This window comes from Mustela erminea, chromosome 5 (assembly GCF_009829155.1).
Source record: "Mustela erminea isolate mMusErm1 chromosome 5, mMusErm1.Pri, whole genome shotgun sequence".
NCBI classification, from domain to species: Eukaryota; Metazoa; Chordata; class Mammalia; order Carnivora; family Mustelidae; genus Mustela; species Mustela erminea.
Genome location: NC_045618.1, coordinates 56779273 through 56801290, shown reverse-complemented (window position 1 = coordinate 56801290; position 22018 = coordinate 56779273). Strand labels below are relative to the sequence as shown.

Below are 22018 nucleotides of genomic sequence, written 5' to 3'. Positions count from 1 at the left end.
TCCAGGCTCCATCATTTCTCTTCTCATTACTGCATTAGCCTCCTAAGAGGTATATATCCTTAGAACAGCATAGCATAATCATTTTAAAGTTTTAAGTTATACTTCTGTTCAAGACCCTGTGGTGGTCACTGACTTCACACAGAATAAAAGACAAAGTTCTTTGTGGCTTATATGACCCTATGTCATCTTCCTCCTCCCTTGATAACAAGAACCTCAGCTCCCATTACTCTCTGCCTTGTTTGTTCCCACAATGGCCAGCCTTGTTCTTCCACAAACACATAAAAGATCCAGGCCCTTGGCTCTAGCTTTTCCTCCTGCCTGGAGCACACCCCTAGTTATACACAGCTAACTGTCCTCTTTTAAGTTGGCTCAACTCTCACCTTCACAGTAAGTCCCATCTTGACCTTTATCAACAACTAGCTCTTCCGCCTACTCTTGAATCCTCCCTACTTCCTGAATCCTTTTTTTTTTCATAGTACGTATTACTTTTTAATGTACTGTGTAACATTTTTTAAACTGTATGTTGTCTGCTCTATCTACCCTATATAAACTCCAGGATAATGAGCCTTGTTTTATTTATGGATGTATCCTAAAGAGCCTCAGTCAGTGCCTGGTACATGAGAGACATTCAATAAATACTTAGCGAATGAATTTGGAAGCTAGATTTTCTTTCTCCAGGGCCAAAAAGGCTGTTCCGGAAGGAGCCTTCTCTGGCTTCTCAGCTTTTGTACTACGCAAAGGTCCAAACCCCACGGAACTTCAAGGTCAGGGGGCTAGTTCCATAGAAGGCTAGTTCCATAGAAGGCTAGTTCCATAGAGGACATAGAAGGTCAAAACAAAAACAAAAAACCACTAAAGGGTGCAGTTAGTTTTTTGCAGGTGGCTGAGGAAGTAAAGGCAAACTTCCGCTCCCTCTGCACGTTCAAAGTGTTTCAATTTGCAACACAAGTGACTTTGAATATTCTCCTACCAAAACAAATCCACGGCCACCGCACTAGGGCCCGGCGACGCCGACCCTGCCCTTCCCCGAGCAGCTTCAGTGCCCTCACTTAGGTGGTCAGGCCATGCCTAAATATCAATCTTTTCTGGGCCAGGAAGTCCCTGTCACAGGCACAAGGCGCCGATATGGCGCGTCTTCCCCGGCCAGGCGTCCTGCAGGTAGCCCCAAGGGTCGCCGCGCTGGGCCGCTGACAGGCGGCGAGGCGAACACCCGCGCGAGGCCCAGGCGCGCGTCACGGCGGGCCGCGGCGGCGGCTACGGCTACCGCTACGGCTGCGGCGGCGACTCCCCGGCTCCCGCCCCCGCCCTCCGCACGCACGCGCACTGAGCCCAGCATGAGGGTCGCGGCTCTGATCAGGTAACGCGGCGCCGGAGTGGCCTTCCTCCTCCCCTGCCAGTCTGTCATCTTTTCCTGCTGATTGGTGGGAGCTGCAGCCGGCGCTTTCGGTTGCGCGGAAAAGAGAGTTTTTGTGGGAACCGCGTGTCGGGGCATCCAGCCGCTCCTCCCGGTCACAGGAAGAGGCGGAGTTTTCAGGCCATTGCTTGGCCCGGCGTGTCCCGCCGCCTGGGACTGGCGCTCGTCCTGTGTGCCTGTCCCCGCCTCTCTGTTTTTTCCTGACCCTCAAACTTGGATGCACAGGGGGGACTTTAAAACCCACCCATGTCTGCGTCTCCCGCCAGAACGCTGGTTTCACTACCGTGACACGGCCCAGGGTTGCATTCTTAAAAAGTGTGATGGGCAGTGACCTTTGAGAGCCAGTTCTCTACAATAGTTCCTTCAGTCTTTCTGCTCGGTCCTTCGGGTCGGCCTTTCTCTCCCCAGGCTGTTAATAGCTCCAGGCCCCTCCCACTTAAGGCCACCCCTGTCTCACCTGATTACGACAAAGGTGTGTTTTACCTTGGGCTCAAGTACAGGAAAAGGGTCTCTTCCCTCGGGGTTAAGGTGGAATTGTGTTAGTTTTATCCTATATCTAATTGCTTTTGCTACAGACACCTTAAGTGCTTTTAGATTGACCTATGGTAACGTAGTCTATTCCAAAAGAAGTTTTAAATCTATAGTAACGCATTATATTTAGGTGTCTCAAGTAAGTCCTAAAATAACTAAAGACAGGTCAGTTTAAATGTTTCCATATGCAATCTGTAAGCTGAAGCAAAAGTAAACTTAGTAACATTAAAAAGGGACTGTAGACTGCAGTACTTCAATATTTGATGAGGTTTGGACCTGTACAGAGTATCTGAAATACACAACAAACCATGTTTTCTTTTGTAAGCCCATTGAATATTTCTTACACGTTTTTGTTCAATGTCCTAGTTAATTGATACTGGCTAACAATAGTGACCTATTAAGAACTCTTGATGTAACATTTGAATCCCTTCTGTAGTGATTGGAATATTCCAATTTATTTTACTTCAGTGCCATTTTGGGGACTCTATAACGTCAAACTAATTACTGTTATTCTGTAAATTTCTTCCGTAAAGTAAGTGATTAATCTCTGACCACTGTGGTCTTCATTTGATCAAATAGACAAGAATAAAAAGTAGTTCAGGAAATGAGTAATTCACATCATATGTGATTTGCCTAAAGTTTAGCTATTGAAGTAAGACACAGCAACTGAAGATTGAGATCTTGGAAGGAAGGATAGAAGATTGCTGTAATCCATTACAGTAAATATTCAGTAATGTGCATATATTACTCTATTATAAAAAAGGAAATTACTTAAAAATGGCAATGTTGGAAAATTCTTGCTAGATTGTAAGAAATATATATAAATGTATAAATGTTAGGAGAATGAATGCTGTAAGTATGAATATATAACAATTTTATATATGAATATGAATGCATACATAATACATACATTTATATGAATATACATTTGAATATATATGAATTTAAACTTAAATACAGTGGATCTATTTGTAATATATCTTGTGTGTGTGTGTATGTGTGCTAAAATGAGAGATGGAATATGTTTGTTTGCTCTAGGGAGTAAGTGAAACCAAGATTCTCACGATATCTTTAGAACATAAAGAACATTGTTCTCCTTATACACAAAAGATTGAATTAGTCAGTTTTACAGTTGAATGACAGCTTGAGGACTAGCTAAACCATTCTCTAGTTTTATAATGAAGCATGTACCCAGGCACATTGAGTAACTGCTTAGTATACCAGAGTTGGGAACTAAAATTTCAATCTTTTATAGGACTTCTCACCTAACATATGCTTATGTACTTTGTAATATTCTGAATGTGAGTAAGTTACTCAACATTCCTTAAACCTTTTTGTTCTTAAAATCTTTGTTGGACACTAGTGTTCCATAGAACACAGTTTGAGAAATAACTGTTTTTTTTGTTGTTTTTTGTTTGTTTGGTTTTTTGGATTTTGTTTTGTTTTGTTTTTTAGATTTTATTCATTTATTTGAGAGAGAGAGAGAGCAGGAGCAGGGGCAGAGGCAGAAACAGACTCTCAGCTGAGCAGGGAGCCTGATGCTCGGCTTGATCCCAATACCGTGGGATCATGATCTGAGTCAGAGGCAGGCAGATGCTTAACTGACTGAGCTACCCAGGTGCACCTGGGAAATACTGTTTTAAAACCATGTTTGAGATTTTAGCACATTTTCAAGTGAATTATAAAGCTGAGTTCTGATTGTAGATGATGCCCTTTAATCTTTAGTATTCTAAAGAATTATAATTGTGGTTGTATACCTGTTCATCTTTGATGTTCTAGATATTCTAAAGAATTAGCCAAATCTTTTTGTCTTGAGAAAATAGAGCAGTGAAGTTCAATAGGGAAAGTTGTGGAAGATATAATAATGGAATATCAGAGTCTGAGAAAAGGGAGAATAATGTATAATTTTACTGTGCCTCTCAAGGTCTCCCCATGAGAAGTTCTGGAACAGTAGTTAATGATTTGATATAGTAGAAGCAAATAAATGTTGGGAACTAAAATATAAGGCAAAAGGACTAGCTTCTAGGATGAACAGTCTCTTTTTAAAAGTTTCTTGGGCTGTGAATATATCTATTTCCTGTAGATACACTTGCAGATTTTAGGCAAAAATTAGAAAGAAAGGGAAGGGAGAGTGGGAAGAGAGGCAATGATAAGAAAGGAAGAAATATGTATAGTGAGAAGCAATAGAGTTTAAACCAAAATAGAGGTTGCCATTCAACCTTGTTATAGATGAACTTGTCATAGAGGTTGCCATTGACATAAAGGTTGTCATTCAGCCTTGTTATAGATGAAACTACTTGTCTTGACTAAGTTATATGCCCCTGCTTTCAGTAGATATGGTCCTAGAATTTACAAGTTCTTTCAATCTGTTTATTAGCTCTAAGGCTCAAGCATACCCTGCCAGCATCTGGATAGTGATGGCTAAAGTACTAATGGTACTGATGTTTAACTTCATCAGTGTATTTTAGCATTTTGTTTTCTATCTCTACAGAATAAGAACCCACCCAGTACATCAAACTTTGTCATTAGATTGGATCTCAAATCTTTAATTAGACCCTTTAGTTGGTGATGGTCACAAATTGTTAGATTTCTGACAGGAGAACAGAATAGATCTTTTTTCTGTTTTTCCATAGAAAATTTCATCTGAGGAATATATATAATAGCTCTTTAGCTAGATTGTAAAATGAAATCATTTTTAAAAAATTTTTGAAGCCCTTTGTATATAAAGGAAAGCCACTATTATAAACCAAGTTTACTGTATTTTGTTAAGAGTGATCTTTGATAATGGCACATAATTTCATAAGCCCTTATGAATAGTAGCCTTATACATTCAGATTCATTTGCTCAGTTTTCTTATGTGATGGAAATTACATGTGGTTTTTTTTGTGTCTTAATTGTATAGCAGCCTCTCAAGTATTCAGAAAAGTTGAGTAAATATATTTTGATATCTAATGATTCTATGCTTAATAATGGTCAGTAACCTGATATTTATCTTTTTATTTCTTTTTTAGTGGTGGGAAGGATAGCTGTTATAATATGATGCAGTGCATTGCTGCTGGGCATCAGATTGTTGCTTTAGCAAATCTGAGACCAGCTGAAAACCAAGGTAAGTGCTTACCTTTAATAGGAAGTTTTCTAAAGGACTGGAACTCCAACTTTATAATTGCATTCTATTGTGTACAGCATGCAAAGACAAAAATAGAACTAATATATATTTAGCACCTAATTAGATGCTAGGTTCTATGCTAAATGTTTTTAATTACATGTCCTTGATCTTCATAAGAACTCCTAGAGAGCATTATTAGACAAGGATACTGAGACTCACAGTTTTATAAATTTGTCCAAGGTAGATAGCTAGAACAAACTTGCAGAGCTGAGACTTGAACCCCTGAATCTTCAGCGTGTACTGTTGTTCCTCCATAAAACTCCCAAGTGTTTTAACCAACACACAGATAAATAAGATACAACCTCTAGGAGCTTGAGAAGTAAGACATATATTGATAAATGATCCATCTTAGATATAAGCTAAACATGTAAGACTTGAGAGAGGCATAAAGCAACACATTTCTGCTTTTTATTTGCCCGTGATAACAAGGACATCCACAGATAATTCACAGACCTCATTTTAGCTGTGTTTCTCACTTTTCTTCCCCATGAAATTTCCTTTATCAGAAAGTTGGTTTTCCCTGTGTCCTTGTCGGTGTCCAAGTTTCCTCTATGGGCAAGGACATGAGTCTAATGGATTAAAAGGCCACCCTAATGATCTCATTTTAACTAATTACATCTGCAGTGAGCCCAGTTCCCAATAAGAACACAATTTGAACAATGGATGTTAGGATTCAACCTTCAGTAATTTCTGTTATTTTTTGAGATCTGACTGACACAGCATTATATTAATTTTAGCCGTACAAGTTAATGATTTGGTGTTTGTATATATTGCAAAATGATTACCGCAAGATTAGTTAACATCTATTGCCACATCTGGGTGTTTTTTTTTTTCCCCCAATTAGAATTTAAATAAAAGAAAAATATACACCAATTTGTGTTTTATACTGTTCTATTATACCCATATAACTATAGATATTATCTGTTAAGTATAATAGGGAGAGATTAACATTTGTCTGACTTTATTTAAATTGCTTCTCCACATGGCTCTTCTAGTAAGATCTTTTTATCATCCCCTTTACTCAGCTTTTTTCAAGACCATGCTTTTGCTCTATTGTTATTTTAGGATGAATTAAATGAGTAGTATATGTGAAAACACTAATTAGAGTTCCTGGCATGAAGTAAGCATCCAGTAAATTTAGTTGAATCTGAATCTAGCGCTAAATATGTCCCTTTTTTCTTCCTTCCTTCCTTCCTTCCTCAAGGCTGCCAGTCTGTTGAATTTTTGTTTTTATATCATTTTACAGTTGTTGTCTATCTATTTTGTCTTTGACTTTTATCCCCAAATAGATTGCTTTTAAGATTCTTGAGAGGAAGGTCATATCTTCTATGTTTCTTTTCTGTATCTTCTATGTTTTAATTGCACCTCAGCACTTGGGACAGCTCTGTGCCTCTGGTAGGCATTTACTCTGTTACTGGTGGACAGATGAATAATGACCTAACTAGAATTAGGCCTGGAAGAGCAAGCAGGTATTTCAGTCAGATACTTGAAATTTCTTTCCTTCACATTTTAAGACCCAAGTAATGCTGAAAGTGATGTGGGAAGACAGAGGTTAGAAATATTTTATAGGAAGAGAAAATGGGTCTTATAGAGGGTCATGGGGAAACACATACTCTAGGATTTTGCACTAGGATTGCAATGATGAATAATAGCATTTTAGAAATGTGTGGAAAATGACCTTTTTTTCTGACTTTAAATGATAAAGAGAAAACTTTTTGACTAAGGGTGAGTGGGAACATACTGGAACTTCTGTATTGTAAAAGAAGAAGCAGAATTTTGTTGTAGACTTATGTTCTATTATCAAAGGGAAGAAATTCCCTTACTCCTTGTAGCTAATCGGGCAAGTGGGTTTTTTAAGCTTTCTGTTTGGGAGGTCTTGATATTTAAAAGGCAGAAGTTTGTATCATATATAATACATTCAATGATATAATTTCCCTTCCTGGAGTTTCGATCTTGTCTTAAGCTTTTCTACTTGAATTATTATAGTGACTTTGTACTGAATCATTAATGTATAATCTTCCATGTCTCATGGTTCACTGGCAGGATGGGTAAAATGATAAACAAAGTGTATCTCTAAATTATACCTCAGAATGGTGTGGAGACATTTACTTAGAATACTGTTAGTGAGAAAAAATTCAGTAGTAAATGGAATTAAAATCTTATGAAGTAAAGGCTGGAAAATCAGCTGAAACTAAAGTAATTGTAGTGGAAGAGAATAGATGGTTGTGGGTTAGTAGATGGAAAGGGTTTAGCTAATCTTGATTTAAAGTCAGCAGGAAGTTGGTGGATTGTTGAATGTTTCATTGATTGACTTTTTCCCCTGTCCCCCAAACATGTTGCAAAAGAAATCTTAATGAGGAATAACTGGTAGAGAGGACTCCAGTATAAAACTTGTTAGAGTGAATTCATGGCACGGGGTTTTCAATGGGTAGTCTGAAAAGGAATGTATTCCCATCAATGGGGATAATGTGAACTTGTCTTAAAATTCACAAAACCATCTCTTTATGTAGTAGGAACTTTTGTGGCATGTTAATTGAGGTGCTTCAGGCAACAGGGGAGCCTTTTGGTTTTATCTGATCTCATAGCATTGTTGCAATGTAGGTTCCATTAATACAAGTTACATTGTGGTTAGGACTAAATGGAGCCTTAAAGGAAAATTGTTTTCTAGGTTTTTGAAGTCAGTAAAATGTTGTTGTTGTTCTTTTAAGATTCATTATTTATCAGAGAGAGAGTGAGAGAGAGGTAAAGAGTGAGAGCACAAGCACATGAGCAGGGGCAGGGGTGGGGGGTTGGGAATTGGGAGAGGGAAAGAGAGAATCCCAAGTAGACTCCCCATTGAGCACCGAGCACTGAGTCAGACAGGGGGCTCAAGACTGAGACTGACAGGAGCTGATCAAGAGTCAGATGCTCAACCCACTGAACCACCCAAGCACCCCAGTCAGTAAAATGTTGTAATTATTAGCTGACATCAGGAGGTTTCTTGCTCAGAAACTCAGAATTCTTTAAATATATAAATTCAGTTGTATCAATGTACTTTAAAACTAATACATTTATAGATACAGTCTAAGTCTGAGATGAGATTAAGATGAAAGGTTTTTAGGTGACTTTGGCTATATCTGTACTTCCTACTGTGGCCAGGAATAGACAGTTACATAATAATAATGCAGGTACATGGAAGCCAGTATGCTGTGTGAGTTGGGTTCAGACCTGGTGGGCCAAAATGTGATGTCATATGGTAATGGTTTTGATCACAGAAGGGGCCCTTAAAATACAGTTTTTCATCCCTTTTTGTAAATTATCCTTCATACTCACATTCACTAGATATTCTTGTCATATGTACATACATACACGCATCCATACATATAGGTCAAACAAATTGTTTGTGACTTTTTTTTTTACTTACTAACATAGTGTGAACATCTCCCATGTCATTAAGTATTATCCCATCACAGCATTCCCTAGGTATCTTCTTTGAAACACAGATACCTGATGCAATGTAGTCTTCTAAGACCATTTCAGAGACCATTCATACTCTCCCCTTATTGGAGTAGCTTAAAGCACATTAGCCTAGGAAGAATTCAGCAAAGATACGTACTTAACATGGTTCTTTCCATTTTTAATAAAGCTATTTGATTGTGGAATCCTTTTTGCATCCAGTATCTATTAATATCTCATGCGATTCCTACTCTATAGAACACGCTTTAGAAAATGCTCCTTCTTCATTTGCAGCAACATGGCTGGGTCTAGAGGGCATTGTGTTAAGTGAAATAAGTCAGACTAAGATAGACAAATATTGAAATATATTGAAATATATATTGAAATATATATGAAATAAATGATTTCATTTATATGTGGATTTTAAACTGGACAAATGACCAAGCACAAGAAAACAGACTCTTAAATGTGGAAAACAGCTAGTGGTGGTTGGGGAAGTGGGTGGAGGGAATGGGTGAAATAGATGAATTAGGTTAAGAGATACAGATATATTTATCAGATCGGGTTGTAAAGCACAGCATAGGGAATATAGTTAATAATATTGTAATAATGTTACATGGTGGCAGATGGTGACTGTGTTTATTGTGGTAAGCATTGAGCAATGTATAGAATTGTCGAATCGATATGTTGCACACCTGAAACTAATACAACATTGTATATGAATTATACTTCAATAATAAATTAAAAAAAAAAAAGAAAATGCTTTTCTTCAAAATTATATTAATGGTTGCATAGTATTTCATTATGTGAATACACAATAATTTTAGTGTATTGTGAATAATGCTATGATGAATATTTGCAAATAATATTTTGTACCTTCATGATTCTTTTTTCTAAAAAGTAAATGTATAAGATCAAAAAGTCTGTTCCAATATATTTGTCAGTTTATTTGTATCATCAAAAAGTCTGATGTAACTCATTTATTTTACCTATGTCAGTATTTGTGGACTCTTGTGACAACCATGATTATGTTATTGCTTAGCTTAAGTTATGTTTCTGTACTCATATTTAACTAACAATATTGAATTTCGTTTTCCTTTCTAAGATAGACAATTTTATTTAAAATATATTACAAAACTTATGGCTCCACCTGAGATATGGTAACTTTTTATTATTTTTATTGGGATATATAACATATAATTGGTATATATAGCATACTAGTTTCAGGTACACAATGTAATAATTCAGTATTTGTTTAAACTACAAAGTGATTACCACAACACATCTGCTTACCATCCATCACCACACAGTTGACCACCTTCACCCATTTTGCCCATCCTCCTTCAATTTCTTTTCCCTCTGATAACCACAAATCTGTTCTCTTTATCTGTATGATTTTGTTTTTGTTTTTTGTTTTTTTCTTTTAAATTCCACATGTGAGTGAAGTCATTTGATATTTTTCTTTCTCTATCTGACTTTATTCCACTTAGCATAATGCCCTTGTGTGTAGCAGTATATATGCCACATCTTCTATATCCATTTGTCCACTGATAGAAACCTATATTATTTCTATATCCTGGCAATTGCAAATAATGCTGCAGTGAACATGGGGGTGCATGTATCTTTTTGAAACATTTTTGTTTTCTTTGGATGAATATCCAGAGGTAATTGCTGGATCATATGGTAGTGGTAGTTTTAATTTTTTGAGTGATCTCCATACTGTTTTTCCATATTGGCTGTATCAGTTTACATTCCCACTGGTAGTGTAGAAGGATTCCCTTTTCTCCACATCCTCTCCAACGCTTGTCATTTTTTATCTTTGTGATAATTGCCATTCTAGCCAGTATTCAGTGGTCATTGTGGTTTTGATTTGCAATTCTCTCATAATTAGTGATGTTTAACATATTTTCATGTGCCATTTGGTCATCTCTATTCTTCCTTGGAAAAATGTCTGTTTAGATCCTCTGACCATTTTTATTTGGATTGTTTGGGTTGTTTTGTTTTGCTCTCAAGTTATATACATTTTTTAATATATTTTGACTATTAACCTCTTATTGGGTATATGATTTGCAAATATTTTATTCCATTCAGCAGGTTCCTTTTTCATTTTGTTGATAGTTTCTTTTGCTGGGTAGAATCTTTTTAGATTGGTTTGGTCCCATTTGCTAAGTTTTGCTTTTGGAGTCAAATCCAAAAATTCAATGCCAAAACCAATGTCAGAGAACCTACCATCTGTGTTTTCTTGTAGAACTATTGTGGTTTCAGGTCTTTCATCTATTTTTAATTCTAATTTGTTCGAGTCTTTAATCTATTTTGAATTCTTTTTGTATATGATATATGTGGTTTCATTCTTTTGAAAGTGGCTGTCCAGCTTTCTCAGCACCATTTATTGAAGAGATTATCCCTTCCACAGTGTGTATTCTTGGCTCCTACTTTGTAGTAAAGTAATTTACCATATATTGTGGATTTATTTATGGGCTCACTATTCTTTTCCCCTTATCTATGTGTTTGTTTTTATGCCAATACCATATTGTTTTGGTTATTATAGCTTTGTAGAACAGTTTGAAGTCAAGGAGCTTGACACCTCCTTGTTTGCTCTTCTTTCTCCAGATTGGCCATTCAGGGTCTTTTTGTGGTTCCATGTAAGTTTTAAAATTATTTGGTCTAGTTCTGTGAAAATGTCATGGGAATTTTGATAGATATTGCATTGAATCTATAGATTGTTTTGGGTAGTATGGACATCTTAACAATGTTAATTTTTCCAACCCACAAGTATGGAATATCTTTGCATTTATTTGTGTCCTCTTCAGTTTCTTTCACCAATACTTTATAGTTTTCAGTATGCAGGACTTTTACCTCCTTGGTGAGATTCATTTCTAGTAGGTATTTTATTCTTTCTGATGCAATTGTAAATGGAATTACTTTCTTAATTTCTCTTTGGTGGTTTGTCATTAGTGTATAAAAATGTGACAGACTTCTGTATACTGATTTTGTATCCTGCAACTTTTCTGAATTCATTCATTAGTTCTAATATTTTTGTGGAGTCCGTAGGGTTTTCTCTATATAGTATCATGTCATCTGCAATTGTGACAGTTCTTCCTAATGTGGACTTTTTAAAGTCTTGCTTAATTGCTGTGTCCAGGGCTTCCAGGACTATGTTGAATAAAAGCAATGAGAGTGATAGGGTGCCTGGGTGGCTCAGTCAGTTAAGCATCCAATTCTTGATTTTGGCTCAGGGCATGATCTCATGAGTTGTAGGATCAAAACTCGTGTTGAGCCCTGTGCTCATTGTGGAGTCTGCTTGAGATTCTGTCACTTCTCCTCTCTCCACTCACGCTCTCTCTCTCTCAAATACACTTTTTTAAAAAAAGTGATGAGAATGGTCTCATCCAATCCTAGAGGAAAAGCTTTCAACATCTCACCAAGTATGATGCTAGCTGTGGTCTTGTCATATATAGCCTTTATTATGTTGAGGTACATTCCCTCTGTATCCATTTTGCTGAGAATTTTTATTATAAATGAATGCCAAATTTTGTCAAATGTTTTTTCTACACTGTTGAGGTGATCATATGATTTTTAGCCTTCGTTTGCTAATGTGGTGCCTCATGTTAATTAATTTGCAGATGTTAAACCATCTTAGTACTTTGGAGTAAATCTCACTTGATCATAGTGTATGTTCCTTTTAATATATTGTATTTAATATATTATTGAATTCAGGATGAGAATTTTTGTGTCTGTGTTCATTAGGGATATTTGGCTGTTATTTTCTTGTTTTGTGGTATTCTGCTCTGGTTTGTTATCAGTGTAAAGCTGGCCTTGTAAAATGAGTTTGGAAGTATTCTTGAGTTTTTTTTTTTTTGGAGGAGTTTGCTAAGGATAGGTATAAAACCTTTTTTTTTAGTTTGGTAGAATTCACCAGTGAAACCATTTGGTCTTATGTTATTTTTTGTTTTTGATTCCTGATTCAGTCTCCTTACTAGTTATCAGTCTCTTCAGATTTTCAATTTCTTCATGATTTAGTCTTGGAAGACCATATGTTTCTAAAAACATTCATTCTACATTGCCTAATTGGCGTATAATTGTTCTTAGTAACTCCTATGGTCCTTTGTATTTCTGTGGTATCAATTGTAACGTGTCCTCTTTCATTTCTGATTTTATTTATTCAAAGTCCTCTTATTTTCTTCCTGAACCTAGATGATTTGTCAATTTTATCTTTTCCAAGAACCAGCTCTTAATTTCATTGATCTTTTCTTTTGTCTTATTAGTCTCTACTTCATTTATTTCTGCTATACTCTGTGTTGTTCCCTTACTTCTAACTTTGGGCTATGTTTATTCTTTTTCTAGTTCCTTAGATGTTAAGTTAAATTGTGCATTTGAGATTTGTTTTGTTTCTTGAGGTAGGTCTGTATTGCTATGAACTATCCTCTAATAATTGCCTTTGCTGCATCCCATAGTTGTTGGATTGTTTTAATTCGATTTTCATTTGTCTCAAGGTATTTTTTGACTTCCCCTTTGATTTCTTTATTGATGCATTATTTCAGTAGCATGTTGTTTAATCTCCACATACTTGTGATCTTTCCAGTTTTCTTCTGGTAATTGATTTCTAGTTTTCATACCATTCAGAAAATGGTTTTCATACCATTTCTAGTTTTCATACCATTAGAGAAGATGCTTGATATTATTTCAGACTTCTCAAATTTATTGAGTTTTTTTCTGGTCTAACATGAGATCTATCCTGGAGAAAGTTCCATGTGCATTTGAGAAGAATCTGTGTATTCCGCTGCTTTTGGATAGGGTGTTCTTTATAAATCTACCAAGTTCATCTGGTCTTGTGTCATTCATTTAAGGCTTATATTTCCTTGTTGATTTTTCTCTCTGGATGATCAATTTATTGCTGTAAGTAGGGGTATTAAAGTTCTCTACTATTATTGTATTACTGTTCATTTCTCCTTTTAGTCCAGTAATATTCAATCTGGTAATATTTATATAATTAGGTTCTTCATTTACAAATTTTACATCTTTTTGGATTGATCCTTTTATCATTATATGGTGCTTTTTGTCTTTTGTTACTGTCTTTGTTTTAAAGTCTGTTTTGTCAGCTTTATTTCCATTTGTATGGAATATCTTTTCAAATCCCTTTATTTCCTTCTTTTGTGTGTCCTTTATCTAAAGTTAGTCTCTTTTAGGCAAAAGAGATGAGCCTTGTGATTTGCCTTTTTTTTTTTTTAAATAAATCCTTTCAGTTACATTGTGCCTTTTGATTGGAAAATGTAGTCCATTTACATTTAAAGTTATTATTGATAGGTATGTAACTTATTGCCATTTTGTTAAGTTTCCTGCTTTTTTGTGGTTTCTCTCTGTTAATTTCTTCTTTTCCTGCTGTCTTCCCTTGTGGTTTAATGCCTTTTTTTTTTTTTTTTTTTTAGCATTATGTTTATGTTCCTTTCTTATTATCTTTTGTGTATTTACTATAGATTTTTGGTTTTTGGTTGCCATGAGTTTCATATATACCTAACAGTCTATATATAACAGTCTGTTTTGTGTTGATAGCAACTTTAATCTGAATGCATTTTAAAAGCTACATTCCCTCCCCTACACTCTGTGTTTTTAATATTATATTGGGTATCTTTTAATCTTGTATATCCCTAAACTGACTATTATAATTATAGTTAATGTTTCTACTTTTGCTCTTCAGCCTTTATGTTGATTTTATAAATGGTTAATTCACTCTCTTTACTATATATTTGCCGTAACCCATTAGATTTTTACTTGCATATGTGTTCTAGTTATTAGATAGTGCCTTTTCTTTATACCCTAAAGAAGTCCCTTTAAAATTTCTTATAAGGCCAGTTTAATGGTGGTAAACTCCTTTAGTTTTTCTTGTCTGGAAAAATCATTATCTCTCCTTCAATTCTGACTGATAATTTTGCTAGGTAGATTATTATTGGTTGGACGTTTTGTTTTGTTTTGCTTTGTTTATTTTGTTTTGTTTTCTTTTCCCTTTCAGCACTTTAAGTGTATTTTGATACTATTTTCTGGCCTGCAAAGTTTCTGCTGAAAAATCAGCTGATAGTGTTATGTAGGGGAGGGGGTGTTCCCTTTGTATGTAACTAGTTTATTTTCTTACTACCTTTTTTGTTTTTAAGATTTATTTATTTATCTATTTATTTATTTGCCAGAGAGAGAGAAATAGCGAGAGAAGGAACACAAGCAAGGGGAGGGGGAGGGGGAGAGGGAGAAGCAGGCTTTCCTCTGAGTAGGGAACCTGTAGAGCTTGATCCAAGGAACCTGGGATCATGACCTGTGCTGAAGTCAGACGCTTAAGGACTGAGCCACCCAAATGCCCCTTCTAACTGATTTTAATATTCTCTCTTTATCTTTACCTTTTGATATTTTAATTATAATGTGTCTTGGTATGCATTTTGGGGGATTCATCTTATTTGGAACTCTCTTTGCTTTCTGAACTTGGATGTCTGTTTCCTCAGGGAAGTTTTTAGCCATTATTTCTTCAATAAGCTTTCTGCTTCTTTCTCTTTTCTCCTTCTGGAACCTCAGTAATATGAATGTTATTACCCTTAATGTTGTCTTATAAGTCATTTTAAATATCTTCACTCATTTTTTTTCTTTTTACTGCTCTTTTTGGGTGAGTTCCATTGCTTTGTCTTGCAGCTCACTGATCACTTTTTCTACTTCTTCTAGTCTGCTATTAAACTCCTGTAGTGTATTTTTTGGTTCAGTTTTTATATTCTTTAGCTCTGTGACTTCTGTTTGGTAGTTTCTTATATTTTCTGTCTCATTGTTGAAGTTTCACTGCGCTCATCCGTTCTTCTTTTGAATTCAGTGAGCATCTTTATAAATACTGCTTTGAACTCTTTATCAGGTAAATTATTTAACTCCGCTTCATTGTTTTTCTGATGTTTTTTCTTGTTCTTTCAGTTGGAACATATTCCTCTGTTTCTTCATTTTGCTTTACTCTCTTTGTTTGCTCTGTTATTAGATGCAACAGATACCTCTTCTAGTCTTAAAGGAGTGGACTTCTATAGGAGATGAACTTGTTGTTCAACTTTGCCCTAGCTCTTGGTTGTCTCCTAAATTTTTGTGATTGTCTAAATAGACTTATTTATTTTTGATAGATCCCCATTGTTGAAGGTGTGCCAAGATCTGTCAGTGTTCCTGCCGCTTCCAGTCGGCGACGAGAGAAGAATTAGGCACAAACAAGTCAGCTGCAAAAGACTGGGAGCAGGGGACAACAGTCGAAAAGGACTGCTGCCCCTCGGAACAATTTGTTACTTAAACTGTAACCCCTGGAGGATTTTACTAGTTGCCAAGCACATTTAGATATGGCCTTAAGAAATACATATACTGACAACAGGTCTTTGGGGAGAAGGATGATGTACGACCGTGAAGCTGGGCAGCTGGGGATGCCCAGCTCGCTCAGGGCGGAATGTCGCCCCTTCACAGAAGCTGGGCAGCTGGGGATGCCTGGTTCGCTCAGGGCAGAACGCCGCCCCTTCACAGAAGCCTGGCAGCCGGGAACGCCGGGCCCGTCCAGGGCGGAATGCCGCCTGCTTCAGGGAAGCCGAGCACCTGGGAACACCCGGTCAGCTCAGGGTGGAACGAAAACCGCCTGCTTCCCTTTTTCGTGATCGCTCCTTTCTCTTCCCAGAAGTGCTGGTTGTTAGTTAGATGAGTCCTTTGAATGTGCTTGGTTAACTATAAACTTTATCCTCCTTCTTGCTTGTCTGCAAGACGGGATTAACGTTTGACCTTCATCAATCCTTCTGTTGGCTATTGTTTTCTATCCAATAAAAGTGAGACTATAGAGTTGCTCGTGGCAGCAGTCCTTTTCAACTGTTGTCCCTTGCTCCCAGTCTTTTGCAGCTGACTTGTTTGTGCCTTCCAAATAGAGTGATCTTAATCAAGACCTAGTTTCTGGACACTAGATCCTCAGGCAGCAGCTTTTGAAGAATGCAAATATATACATTTCTGTGGGACCACAAGAGTAAACTCTGCTGCCAGACCGGGAGATCTGGATGTGTCCCCTGGGCAACAGTTAAAAAAAGCAGGGCTTCTGACAAGTGTGTAAGCTTCTTTCTGGGAGGTAGCAGTGACTGTGACAAGGCCATGTTGGGGCTCAAAGAAGGCAGGGCTCATCTCCCTGCCTGTGGTCCCTGAGAGCACCTCTATAATTTCTCAATATGTGACTAACATGAAGCCTGTCCCTCAGGTTGAAGCTCCAGGACAAGTAGATGGGCCGTTTTCACAGGCAGACTTGAGATGAGTTCATTCTGCTGTCTGCAGCAGTGCTGTGGGTTTGGTAACCTGTGCAGAACTGTCTCTCTGGTTGTGGGGCCCAGAAACAGAAGCCCCTTTGGCTACCGGGTTGCGGTGATCAAGGGGTGTCACTTGTGTGGACTGTGCTTGGTGGCCAGCTTTAGTCAGGCTGCAGGAGAGTGCTGAGGGTGAGCTGTTCATGGTTTTGGTGATGCAGGGGGAAGAGCGCTGGGTGTAGAGCATACTCATGGCTTTAGCAAGTAGTGGGAGGAGCACTGGGGTAGGACATGCCCACAGCTTTGGCAACGTAGAAAAAGAGCACGGAGGTAGGGCTCACCTGTGGATTTACCAGGGCCAGGAAAGTGCCCTGAGGGTGGGGCATGCCCATAACTTTACCCACATAGGAGAAAAGTATTGGGAGCCAGACACCTGCACTTGCCACAAGTACTAGCAAGGTAAAGAGAGATGGAGAGTGGGAAAATGGTGCTCTCCATCCCCAAAGAAAGTCCTCATTTGTCTCTATCCCTTCAAAGTCACTTTAACATTAAATAAATATTCATATAATCCAGTCGTTTCTCAAACTGCTGACTTTGTGCGGGGTCCTGGGAGGAGTGAGTCATTGCACAAGCTCCTCAAAATGAACATCTCAAATCCCTGCAGTCTCCCAGTCCTCCTGGGTGTATGCCTCACTGGTTTTCAAAGCCAGATGTTTTCGAGGCCTTGTCTTTCCTGTGCAGGTCCTACAGGGTTGAGGTGTCAGACTGCGTAAACCTTTCACTCCTCAGAGAGAGGCTTCAGTATTGTAAGCTCCCTCCTTGTTGTAGATCACTGCTGGGTTTGGGGTGAGATCGAGTCTGCTTCTGCCACCTTGATGTGGCCCTTTTATCCCTTGTGAAGGGAGCTATTCAGCTAGAATTCACGGGGAATTATTCCATACATAACTATAGTTCTGATATATCTGAGGAAGGAGGTGAGTTCAGGGTCTTTTCATGCAGCCGTCTTGGACTGCCTCATAATATATTTTTATATATATATATATATTTTATTTTACTTATTTATTTGACAGAGAGAGAGATCACAAGTAGGCAGAGAGGCAGGCAGAGAGAGAGGGAGGAAGCTGGCTCCCTGCTGAACAGAGATCCCAATGTGGGGTTCGATCCCAAGGCCCTGAGATCATGACCTGAGCTGAAGGCAGAGGCTTTAACCCACTGAGCCACCCAGGTGCCCCCTGATAATTTATATATTTTTGTATATCTTGTTGAAATACTGAATATAAAATATATCAAAAGCTTGTGATTTATTTTTACATGTATTTGTCAAGGTTTTTTTCCTAAACTCTAGATGACTTTGTAAATAACCTTGATTGATTTGAGAAACATTTATGTAATAAAATCTTTAATCAAATAAACTAATTAAAATTTATTGGCTATATTATTCTCTTTAAACATTGTATGTAGTTTTAAAAATTTATATGTATTTGTAATTAGCAGTAGAGATGACTAGAGCTGATGTGAGGTGGATGCAGCTATGGACAAATGTGCAACTCTACCCCTTTATTTCACTTAGTAAATGCAGAGAGATAAATAGTGTAGTAAGTCTCTAAGCAGTAAAACTCAGATGGACTTTCAAATCTCTTTTCTTTTTCATTCTGTTTTACTGATTATTTCCATTTTCATTGTTGCAGCGGGGGCAGATGAACTGGATAGCTACATGTATCAGACAGTGGGTCATCATGCTATTGATTTGTATGCAGAAGCAATGGGTCTTCCTCTCTACCGCCGCACCATAAGAGGAAGGAGTGTGGATACAGGACGAGTGTATACCAAATGCGAAGGTGATGAGGTCGAAGATCTCTATGAGCTTTTGAAACTTGTTAAGGTATGCCAGTGACCAAATACATTAACTGAATTACTTAGTAATAAATAACAACTGTTAGTGGCCCAACTGTTCTTTGGAAAGGTATTTTATCTTTTTGGATAGAAAAGAAAACTTATTATGCCTTTATATTAAATACTATTTAAAAACAAAACTTTTGTTATTTGGCATTCAGGATTGTCAGATGATATTTAATTAAGTTTTCCTTAGGATTTTGTAGCTGGTCATCTTTTCATGATTTTTTTTCTAGGCAAATACTTATTGAATGTGTACTGTGTGTGTGGTATATAGTTCTAGACACTGGAGATGTGTCTAGAACAATGAACAGATCAGACAAAGCCCTGTTCTGCGGTAGCTTACTTTTCAGTGGAAGCACATGGACAATAGACAGACAAGCAAATCATACACTTGGTGTATTATGGAGAAGAATGATAAGAAGTAATGACAAGGGGTGGTCAAGCAAGACCTTTCTGGTATGGTGAAATTTAAATAGACCTAATGAAAGCAAGAGACTGAGCCTTGCTTTAAATCTAGTAAGAGAGTTATGAATTAAATACTTATGTCCTGGGGCACCTGGGTGGCTCAGTTGGTTAAGTGCCTACCTTCAGCTCACTCAGGTCATGATCCTGGAGTCCCAGGATCAAGCCCCATATCAGGCTCCCTGCTCAGTGGTGGGTCTGCATCTCCCACTGCTCCTCATCTGCTCATCCTTTCACTCTCCCCCTCTTGCTCAAGTAAATAAAACTCTTGAAAGAAAATAAATAAATAAGTAAATAAATAAATACTTAAGCCCCAGTACATAGAGTTTAGCAACCATTATACATTGATTGTTCATTTTTTCAAACAGAAAATTTAGGAGAGAAAACCTGGGACTCATATATCTAATATATACTATATTCATTATATGTTAATTCATGGAGATTATTTTATATTAAGCCATTATCTTTTCATTCATATTGATAGTTAACTATTTGACTACATTTTGTATTCTTAATATGAAGTGTTTTTCAGTAAGCTGTAGTCAGTTCATACAGGGCATATTTAATGAAACAGCTGATGTTTCCTGCTTGTCTTAGCATATTTTCACAAAAGAAAGGAAGATTTCTGTCCTTTCTACCAAGAGGCATTGCATTTTATTTTTCTCATTTTTCACAGAAGCTCAGCTTTTCAGAAGTTATATTATGAACTAATGTCATGAAAATTTGCTGGTGTCAAATAGCTACTTCCGTGTTATACTTAAAATTTGATACTGATCAAAGCTTAATACCAATTAAGGATTTTAATTAAGAAAAGTATATGAAGCACTTAAATTCTTTGAAAGTTTGCTTAATTAAAATATATCTCATTTTGTATGTCAGAACATTTTCATTTTTATTTACCCTTTAAAAAAAAACTGATAGGGAAAATTTTTGGAATAATGCCATAATTTACTATTTAGTTGTAGATAGTATAAGAAACATATATTTTTCAAAGGAAATTACAGGGAAGATTATGGGAAGATACATATTAATAACAACTATTTTGCTTATCAAACAAGGGAGAAAGGCATAAAAATTTCCACTTAAATGGTGTTCTCTATATAAATAAGATCTTGACACTGTTCACTTTAAGGTGTGAAATACTGAGGTACAAAGTCTACATTTTTAAAATTTCTTTTTCAGGGTACAAAGAAATTGGGTAATAAGTTTTTAGCATAAACCAGTATTACAAAATGGTGGGATTCACATGAGAAGTAATTGGATTGCTTAAAAATCACTGATAACTGATAACTTTAGAGAAGCTATGTGATAATGACAGCCTTCCAAGAAAGGGAAAGATAATAAATTACTAATCAATTTAATTAAAAATGGGCAGATTAGTAGTAATTAAGAAGAAATTTCCCTTTTGATCCATGCTGTCTTTGGAGAAATGGATGCTTTCCCATTATCTTTATAGTAACCGTCAGTTATGACATAAATTAATGCTAATGTTAAATCTTGACAACTGCTTTGGAAGTTCGTACATGATAATTATAACTATAGTTGAAAGAGATGTTATCAAGTTGTCGGGGACTAAATAGTTCCTTCTTTTTCTGTATAGAAATATTAGTTTTACTATAGGATATTTTAAGGATATAAATATTGGAAATATATTGCTTTTATAGAAGATATTGTATAACCAGACTTTTATAGTTTAATCCATTTATGAAGCACTCATATAAGGATTCCAATAGAGGTCTTACATATTCTAACGAATAATTGAGTAATTGTGGAAAAAAATGAATCTAGAAAAGCTATAATTCCTCAAGTTAGTGTTTACTCATTCTAAGAAAAAGATGGAATTGCATTTTTAAATCTTTGATATTAATGAGCATTGGAAGCATTTAGATTCATTTTCATTATAAACATTTATTTGTAACAGGTTGCAGTTTTGTGACTTTTATATGTAAGTCAATCTTTTGTTCTTATATCTCTTTTTTCCACAAAATACTAGAGCTAATTTTTGAATAGGAGATGTTTCTTTTTGCAAAGTATGTAATTTAACTAATTGCTGAAAAAAAGTCACAATGACTTGGAAGAATTTGGAGTTAAGTTTCCTAACTGTTTTGTAGAAGTATTGAAAACTACTAGAAATATAATAAGCCTTTGTATCTCATGGATGACCAGGTGATTATAACAAGTAGATACAAATGTATATTTCAAAGTTACAAGATTACATGGTTTTCATAGGCTAAGCTTTTTTTTCTTTAGAATTTATTTAATATTAAAATTTCTCCATGGTTTTCATCTAGATTAATTTGGCATATAGATAACTTGGATTTTTTCCTGGTAATTTTCAAATTCTTTGTGTTTTCTTTTTAAGTCATAGAAGAAATGTAATTGTTACTGAAGGATACATTTAAACACCATATCCCCCTGGAGAATATATTTAAGGATTAACATATTCATTCTTTCTCCAGTGTTTTGGAGGCCCTTCTTACTGTTTCTGATATTATTCCCTCTCTTCAGAGTCCATCTTTGGGAAACTTCCATTGAGAAGGTAGTTTGAAATCCTTACATTTTGATAGCATTTCTTTTCTGCCCTCACATTTGATGGATACATTGGTTAAACTTAAAATTTTAGATTGAAAAATAATTTTTCCTTAAACCATTGAATATACTGCTTCATGGTCTGCTAGCATTTTGCTGATGAGAGTTTTGCGGCTGATATGATTTTTGTTCTTTTTAGCTGAGTCTTTTTCCTCCCTGTTAACTTTTATGATTGTGCCTTTATGGTTGGTGTACAGAAATACCACAACAATGCATTGGATATTGAATGTTGTTTCTCCAGTATCCCTTCTGAAG

General features: G+C 36.4%; 1 protein-coding gene across 2 annotated transcripts in view; it reads left to right on the top strand.

Annotated features, from left to right (window-relative positions):
* The first annotated feature begins 993 nt into the window (after positions 1-993).
* DPH6 (diphthamine biosynthesis 6) overlaps positions 994-22018 on the top strand; it is a 175702-nt gene continuing 154677 nt past the window's right edge. Inside the window, exons 1-3 of one of the 2 annotated variants that reach the window (XM_032343221.1) lie at positions 994-1357; positions 4957-5051; positions 18505-18698. In XM_032343221.1, coding sequence (XP_032199112.1) covers positions 1065-1357; positions 4957-5051; positions 18505-18698 — 582 coding nt within the window. In that variant the 5' untranslated portion in view covers positions 994-1064. The remainder of the gene's footprint in view (positions 1358-4956; positions 5052-18504; positions 18699-22018) is intronic. The other variant, XM_032343220.1, reaches the window with a different exon arrangement.